This window comes from Chrysemys picta, chromosome 12, assembly GCF_011386835.1.
Source record: "Chrysemys picta bellii isolate R12L10 chromosome 12, ASM1138683v2, whole genome shotgun sequence".
In the NCBI taxonomy this organism is placed as follows: Eukaryota; Metazoa; Chordata; order Testudines; family Emydidae; genus Chrysemys; species Chrysemys picta.
This window is the reverse complement of record NC_088802.1, coordinates 25,253,486-25,261,799: the sequence shown is the minus strand read 5'-3', so window position 1 is coordinate 25,261,799 and position 8,314 is coordinate 25,253,486. Positions and strand designations below refer to the sequence as shown.

Sequence of the window (8,314 nt, the reverse complement as noted above, 5' to 3'; positions counted from 1 at the left end):
TAGATCCTTTATCCTCCCTGCAGACACCAGTTAGTAGACAGGACTGGGAGTCAGGGCTCCTGGGTTCTCTCCCCAGCTGCGGGAGGGGATTGGGGTCTAAGAAGTTAGAGCAGCATACTTGTCCTGGATGCTAAGACCGACCAGCTACCTCTTATCCAGAGATCAAGAAAAGCTGTACTACCATCCTATCTCTTGTGTCAGTCTCTTTTGTTAAAGACAGGAAACCACCAGTCACAGCCATCAACTGAACTAAAAACCTATGAGGGATTGTCTGACAAAAGAAGAGTGTCTAATCGCTATCCTCTCTGAAAGGGGCTTTTGAAAAGTTTGGGTTACGTTTGGTTCTCAGAACCAGCTAATGGCAAATCCAAACTGATGTATGTCTTGTGTTGAAATTCTTTTTTCCTTTTGTGCATCTGATTCAATACATTTCCAGACTTTGGCATGAATTTTCTAGTGTTTGGCTCATGGGATTGAGCCAGCTGAGGTCTCTGTCCTCAAAACCCTGAATCAGGTTTGACTGCTTAGTGTTATACAAGTGACAGGATCATGCTAATACCTGTGATCTCTGGGCCCCCTTATTCCACTGGAAATTAACACAAAAGCTCTCCCACTGCTCGTGGGGCTCGCTCAAGTTTGTCTCCCTTTGGATTCACTTAGATCCCCTTCTTAATCTGAAGCAGAAAACTTTTTAATGGCCCCACAAAGGGACTCATCAGAGACCATGTCACAAATAGCACATTTTTAATAAGTCCCAATTGCTGGAGCCAGGAGCCGAGACTCTAACAATGCCTAGTGCATCGCATCCTGAAGCCTAATGAGGGTGCTTACTCTACCAGGGACAATTGGCACCAATCCCAGACTTTCCTCTGTCACAGACAGGGGCTGAATATCTTGACACCAGATCTTTGGACAGCCAGACTAATACCACATACGCTTCTGCACCAGGTCATTGTCCAGTTACTCCAGTACCCTATTCCCTTCTGTACTAGGTAACGGTCCAGGTCCCTGGGGCTCTGCAAACATCACCAGCTGAGTGCCAACCCCTTGGGGATGATGCAGGGAGGAAACTCTCCCCACACTCTCCAGCTCTGACAAGCATAAAGGTTTGTCTCCCTCCCCGCACATGGCCCTTAGGAATCTGGGACGGAGATCCTGAGCTGTGTGGGAGGAGACACCTGCAATTTCAGAGACGGGGGCCCTTCCTGGCTCACCCAGACACATAGAGATACCATCCCCATAAGCTTGGAGACACAAGGACGGTTGTAGAGGGGTTTGGCTAGCCAGCCGTCCTTCTAGCCATCCACTGTACATTTCTGCATCTATCCAGCTATCTCCTCTTCAGTCCAACTCTCTATCGGACTCTCCCTCTCTATTTCCATCCACCCATGCCTAGCCTCTGTCAGCCCACATACACTCAGTAACTCTCTCTCTCTCATCTCTGGCTTTTCTAATGTTCCCAGCACTGCAGTCGCTGGGTTCTCAGGAGTCCCTTCCCAATGAGACAGGCTTTGGGCATCCCCACCCGGCTGGGACATATGTAGTAGGAGACTCCGGCTCACCTCCAGGCCCCTCACTCGCATACCGAGCAGGTTTGGCTGCCCAGGTGGGGGACCCCATGACCATGCAAAACTGACTGGGAGTGTCAGGCCAATGACCACATTTGCCCCATTCTCCTCCCAGTAAGACCCCTTGGGGCCCAGAAGCAGGTGGTCTGACACCTGCATCCTCTGTTTCCAGAGCCAGAGGTGGGTGTGCTGCCCACACGGCAGGTGGACAGAGTTAGCTGGTTTCCTTACCCCCCTCCTCCTAAACCCCTTAGACATTCAGCCCCTCGGCCTGGGGTGCCTCATCTTTGGGCTCCGTAAGCACAGAGTGGGCTTCAGTGAAGGGGAGCAGGGATTGCAGCTAAGACTCTGCCCTGATACTGGAGCATCTGAACAGCTCTGAGCTGTTCAGGCAGGAGCGGTGTGGGGAGAGCAGAGCCGGAGGTGAATGGAGGTGAGTCTGGGGAGAAGAGGGTTTGAAATAGGCAGAGCAAGGGAGTGGGGAAGGGAACAGCGCAATGAATGCAGACAGACTGACCAGGGGAGTTAGGATGATTAGGATGGATGGATGTTTACTGCCACATCTCCAAAATCAGGGTTGTTACCAGCATAGGCTTATCGATAGCACAGATGCTGTGGCCCCAATCTGAACTGGCTGGACAGAGCCTTGGTGGGAGGCCGGTGGGTGCATGGAACTCCAGTGGTGGATCTCACTGGAGTATCAGGAGCAGTTCTCTTTTTAACCAACCCTCTGTCCCACCTTACTTTCCTCCTAAAGTTTTCTTTCTCCCCCAGTCTCTCTGTGGAGCAGATCCCCAGTGGGTACCAACAAGTTATATTACAGTTAATCTAGAAGCTCCCACAGAGGTGGGGTCCCCGTCGTGCCAGGCACTGCCCGGACACACAGTGAGAGGCAGCTCCTGCCCCAGCTGTGATCACCGCCCTGTTCTTTTGGGCACTGCACAGACTCACAGTAAATGAGGGACACACAATCCATGCCCCAATCTAAGTAGGCAAGACCGATAAATGGAGGGTGAAAAGGAAGATTATTGTTGTCACTTTAGAGATGGGACCCCAGACTCAGAGAGACAAAGTCACTATCCCAAAATCACCCAGTGACTCTGTGTCAGTGCTGGGTACTGAAGCCAGCTCTCCGGAGTTCTCAGCCAGGACTCATCCCCCGGACCATTCTTGGGGATAAGATCCTCCCCTCCCCTCCCCTCCCCTCTCACTCACCTTAATCTCTTCTAGACTCTTCCTGTGTCATCATTCCACTCGTACTCCCATCACCCCATGCCATCACTACATTGTGTGGGACTGCAGGTAAATTGGACTGAAAGCAATTGCCAGATTCATTTTTTTATACTGTTTTTCCATCAATCCCACGGCCCCTCCCCAGCTCATCTCAGCTTTTTGGAAACAATAGCCAATGACCCAGCGAGTTTAACTAACGCCTCTCAACTGTGCTGCTGAGGAGTCTGTTTCCTTTCAACTTATCTCCACTCCTTGTCTTCATCTTTCTGGCCTGAAGCCATTTTTGAAAGAATGGCCAAACAGCATTGCTCTCTGACAACCATCACCAACTGTATCTTCCTCCCTGTCTTCTTTCTCACTCAGATTTCTCTTACCCCCCCCCCCTTCCTTCCAAGTCTCACATGTATGGATGTAACTACTTATTCGGAGGTATGAAAGCCTCAGTAGGTGCCCATGCTCCTGTCAGGGAGTCCAATGTATTTATAACATTCTTAGCCCTTTTGGGTGACACAGATAGAGTTAGAGGAGGGAAGGAGAGAGGTGGGAGATCAGGAATGAAGATGAAAGTGAGGCTGGGGGGAAAGTTGAAAATGTACAACCTGGGGGGAGAAGAAACTGAATGAGGATGTGATGAATGCTAGATACGTACAGTGTTTGGTATCATATTGACCACTGTCTTAGAAATGCAGACAGACAAGGTGGGTGAGCTGATATCTTTTGTTGGAGCAACTTCTGTTGGTGAGAGAGATAAGGTTTTGTGCTTACACAGAGCAGGGAAAGGTACTCCGAGTGTCACAGCTAAGTACAAAGAGGAACAGAATCCTAAATAGTTAACACATTTCAAAGTAAAGTTGCCAGTAAACTAGGGTTACCATATTTCAACAAGCAAAAAAGAGGACGGGAGGAGCCCCGCCCTAGCCCTGCCCCTGCCCCTCCCACTTCCCGCCCCCCCAGAACCCCCAACCCTCCCCCCGTTCCTTGTCCCCTGACTGCCCCCTCCTGGGACCCCTGCCCCTAACTGCCCCCCGGGACTCCACTCCGTATCTAAGCCTCCTTGCCTCTTGTCCCCTGACTGCCCCAACCCTTATCCACACCCCCACCCCCAGACAGACCCCTGGGACTCCCACGCCCCATCCAACCACTCCCCACCCCCTGACAGCCCCCCCCCAGAACTCCCAACCCATCTAAACCCCTCTGCTCCCTGTCCCCTGACTGCTCCGATCCCTCTCCGCACTCCTGCCCCCGACAGCCCCCCCCAGAACTCCCAACCCATCTAAACCCCTCTGCTCCCTGTCCCCTGACTGCTCCGATCCATCTCCCCACTCCTGCCCCCTGACAGCCCCCCCCAGAACTCCCGATCCATCTAAACCCCTCTGCTCCCTGTCCCCTGACTGCTCCGATCCCTCTCCGCACTCCTGCCCCCGACAGCCCCCCCCAGAACTCCCGACCCATCTAAACCCCTCTGCTCCCTGTCCCCTGACTGCTCCGATCCCTCTCCCCACTCCTGCCCCCTGACAGCTCCCCCCCAGAACTCCCAGCCCATCTAAACCCCTCTGCTCCCTGTCCCCTGACTGCTCCGATCCCTCTCCCCACTCCTGCCCCCTGACAGCTCCCCCCCAGAACTCCCAGCCCATCTAAACCCCTCTGCTCCCTGTCCCCTGACTGCTCCGATCCCTCTCCCCACTGCTGTCCCCTGCCCCCCCTTACCCTGCTGCTCAGAACAGGGTGTTGGGCTCTGTGCCAGCCGGACACATGGCTGAGCTCCCCTGCACAACACAAAACCCGGTCCCTGGCCCTGCACAGGGCTGCCGGAGCGGGCTGCAGGAGGAGGAGCTGCCGGCCGGCTCAGAATGCAGGGAGGGGGGGGTGGGAGGAGGAAGCTGCTCCGGAGTCCAGCCCGGGACTTTCCTGCAGCCCTCCCAGCCGCTCGCTCTGCCTGGGGGGAAATCCCGGACATTGTGAGTGCTTTACAAATTCCCCCCGGACGCTATTTTTAGCACACAAAAGGAGGACATGTCCGGGTAAATCCGGACGAATGGTAACCCTAAGTAAACTTGTCTCCCGTCATGGGGGGGGGAGAACCTGGAGGAGGAGGCTCAGTGGGTCACAGATTTGTTATAATAAGCCATATATCCAGCCTCTCTGTTTAATCCATGATTTTAGTGTCTAGCAATGTTATGAATTTACAGCACATACTTGATGGGGTCCACATCCTGAACCCCTTCTTCTGGCATTCAAACAACCCCCCAAGCTCACCATGCTCAGCATCATAAGCAAGCTCCCCACAGAGCAGGACACACCAACTCAAAGTGGTACCAGACCCTGCCAGAACAACAGACACAAAACCTGCAGCTATATTTCTATTTCTAGGATGATTAACACCATCCACAACACGGCTTTCAAGATCCATTACTCTAAAACATACCAATCACAACATGTGATGTATCTCCTCCAGTGCCCCAACAACAAATATGTGGGTGAAACCAGGCAATCACTATGCTCTTGAATGAACTCACACAGGAAAATGATAAAGACAAAAACACCCTATCATTGGTGGGTGAAAACTTGACACAAAGTGATCACTGTATATATGACCTATCAATCCTCATCCTCAAAGAAAACCTGCACAAAACCTTCAAAACAGCCGTGGGAGCTTAAATTCATAACTTTGCTGGACATTAAAAATCATGGACTGAACAGAGACAAAATCTATATCCCACTAACCTCACCCCCATCAGCTTATTTCCTGCACCCCTCCTTTACCCTCTATGACTGGAAGCATGTTACAGACCACTTCACCATGAATTGTCCATTGAAATATGTTTTAAGTACTTGTGCTGTAAAATCTGCTCCACCTTGCATTTAGCTGTGACACTTTGAGTACATTTCCCAGACCTGCAGAAGAGCTCTGTCTGAGCTCAAAAGCTTCTCTCTCTCACCAATGGAAGCTTGTCTGTTACCCTAGATTTGATGGATGTGTGTACCCCAGAATGCAATCAAGGTAATTGCAACCATATTATGTGCATTGAGATGCCGTGAATTAATAAAATAGAACACCACATAGTTAAGAGTTAATTGCAAAACAGGTTTTTAGAGGCAAGGTGAAAATTAGCTGGGAGTTTCTGCTAATCAGAATGGGAGGAGGGGAATGAAAGGTCAGCAAGGGAGATTGAAAACCTTGGTTGATGGAAGACCTGGAGTCTGGGCACTTCTGATAGAAGTTTATTAAAAGCTAGGAAAAGTGATGATTTTGTAGAGGTTATTATGACCTATGTGTTTTGTAGAAGTTAGTTATAAAAGATTAGTGAATACAGTGGATTCTGGAGCAGTCCTCTGAAGCCGTTTTGAGAGAGGTTTTTCTTGACATCTTTTCTCCCTGGTAGGTGAGCAACTGGCCACTGACAACTTGCTGCTAATTACTCAATACCATTCCAGTTTTTAGGTAAATATCTGGGATGCTGTAAATCTATTGCTTATGTCTGTGTGCACTTAAATCTAATAAACTGCAGTTTTAGATAGAGCCCGCTTACTTGTATTAATATTTCTTCAGGCTGAATTGCTGTATTCCCATTGATTTATTCCTGACACCACCTGGAGTGAAACAGTTAAGTTGCCCCTGCTGTGGGTTCTGAAAACCGTTGGTAACAGGTCCAATAAAAGATATTACCTCATCCGCTTCATCTCTCCAATATCCTGGGACCGACCCAGCTACAACAACACTGCAGACAGACAGATGAGAGATTTCCCTGACCTTTGCATAAATGTATGCAGTGCTGTAGCCGGCTCAGCACTGGAATTATTAGAAATTCCAGGCTTTCCCTAATCCATTCACTTAACACTTACCTGTCTTCTAGGATTCAAGGCTATCATTCCAAAAATGTCCACTGCCAATCCCAGCGCTAGCACCTATTATCACAAATGTCCTTGCTGCGGGATATTTTCCACCCATATTCTTTCTGGCCCCTACAGGTGATGTATGGCAGAGGAGCATGGGAAGATGGAAACCAAAGCTCCTTGGGGGAATTCATCCTGCTAGGGGTGTCTGACCGGCCACAGTTGGAGCTGCTGCTCTTTGTGCTCATCTTAATCTCCTACAGCATGACCTTGCTTGGAAATACCACCATCATCGTGGTCTCATGGCTAGACCCCCATCTCCACACGCCCATGTATTTCTTCCTCAGCAACCTCTCTTTCCTGGACCTCTGCTACACCACCGGCGTTGGCCCCCAGATGCTGCTGAATTTCCATAGCAGCCACAAATCCATCTCTTGGGCTGGCTGCGTGGCCCAGCTCTACATCTCCCTCTCGCTGGGCTGCACTGAGTGCCTCCTGCTGGCCATCATGGCCTACGACCGCTATGCTGCCATCTGCCAGCCGCTGCGCTACACAGCCATCATGAGCCGCCGCCTCTGCCTGCAGCTGGCGGCCACCGCCTGGTTGTGCAGCTTTGGCAACTCCATGCTGCAGACCATCCTGACCCTGAGGCTGCCCCGGTGTGGGCGGAACCAAATCGAGCACCTCTTCTGCGAGGTACCGGCCCTGCTCAAGCTGGCCTGTGTCGACATCTCTGCCAATGAGGCCGAGCTCCTCGCCAGTGCGGTGATTTTCCTGCTGGTTCCACTGGGCCTCATCCTGGTCTCCTATGGCTACATTGGCGCAGCCGTGCTGAAGATTCGCTCGTCCAAAGGCAGGCTCAAGGCTTTCAACACCTGCGCCTCCCACTTAGCCGTGGTGTCGCTCTTTTATGGCACGGGCATTTCCATGTATCTACAGCCTCCGTCCAGCTACTCCCAGCACCGGGGCACGATGGTATCCCTCTTCTACACAATGGTGACCCCTATGCTCAACCCCCTCATCTACACGCTGAGGAACAAGGAGGTGCACGGGGCCCTGCAGAGGGCACTGAGGAGAAACGTGACCACCTAGGGGGTCTGATCTGGGAGAGCAATTGGCAGAAAACCATCTCTACCTCTCATGGCTACTGTAACGTCTTCTGTGCCCATGTGGAGCCTTCTGCTCTCTCCACCCACACAAACCCTCTGGCCTCTCCCACTCTACAGAACAAACCTGCACTAATCTGCCCCACAACCTGCCTTCCCTTTCCCACCCCACAGAACCCATCTCTCACCCACACAACACCCCTGCCCTCTGCTTTCCAATTTAACCAGGGGAATAATCACTTCCCTTGATCTGCTGGCAATGCTCCTACTGTTACAGCCCAATATGCCGTTGGCCTTCTTGGCAACAAGGAAACACTGCTAACTCATATCCAGCTTCTCATCCACTGTAATCCCCAGGTCCTTGCTAGTGTGGTAGCAAAGAGGCTGCAACTGAGATCAGGGCTGAGCCAAGCATGGCATAGACATTGAGCAAGTTACAGTCCTTTCTCCAGCTGAGATCAGGGCCCCATTGTGCTGGGCGCTGCATAGACACAAAGCAAGGACAGCTGAGATCTGGGCCATCTTCTATGGGACCAGAAGATATCTGAGTTCAGTAGCTTCTCAATGAAACTA

At 51.4% G+C, this 8,314-nt stretch overlaps 1 protein-coding gene across 1 annotated transcript; it reads left to right on the top strand.

Moving 5' to 3' along the window:
- The first annotated feature begins 6,783 nt into the window (after positions 1 to 6,783).
- Positions 6,784 to 8,166, top strand: LOC101943649 (putative olfactory receptor 2B8). Its single transcript, XM_065563292.1, has one exon. It carries the CDS (start codon positions 6,900 to 6,902, stop codon positions 7,725 to 7,727), a length of 828 nt encoding a protein of 275 aa, XP_065419364.1. The 5' UTR covers positions 6,784 to 6,899; the 3' UTR covers positions 7,728 to 8,166.
- Positions 8,167 to 8,314: the final 148 nt, after the last annotated feature.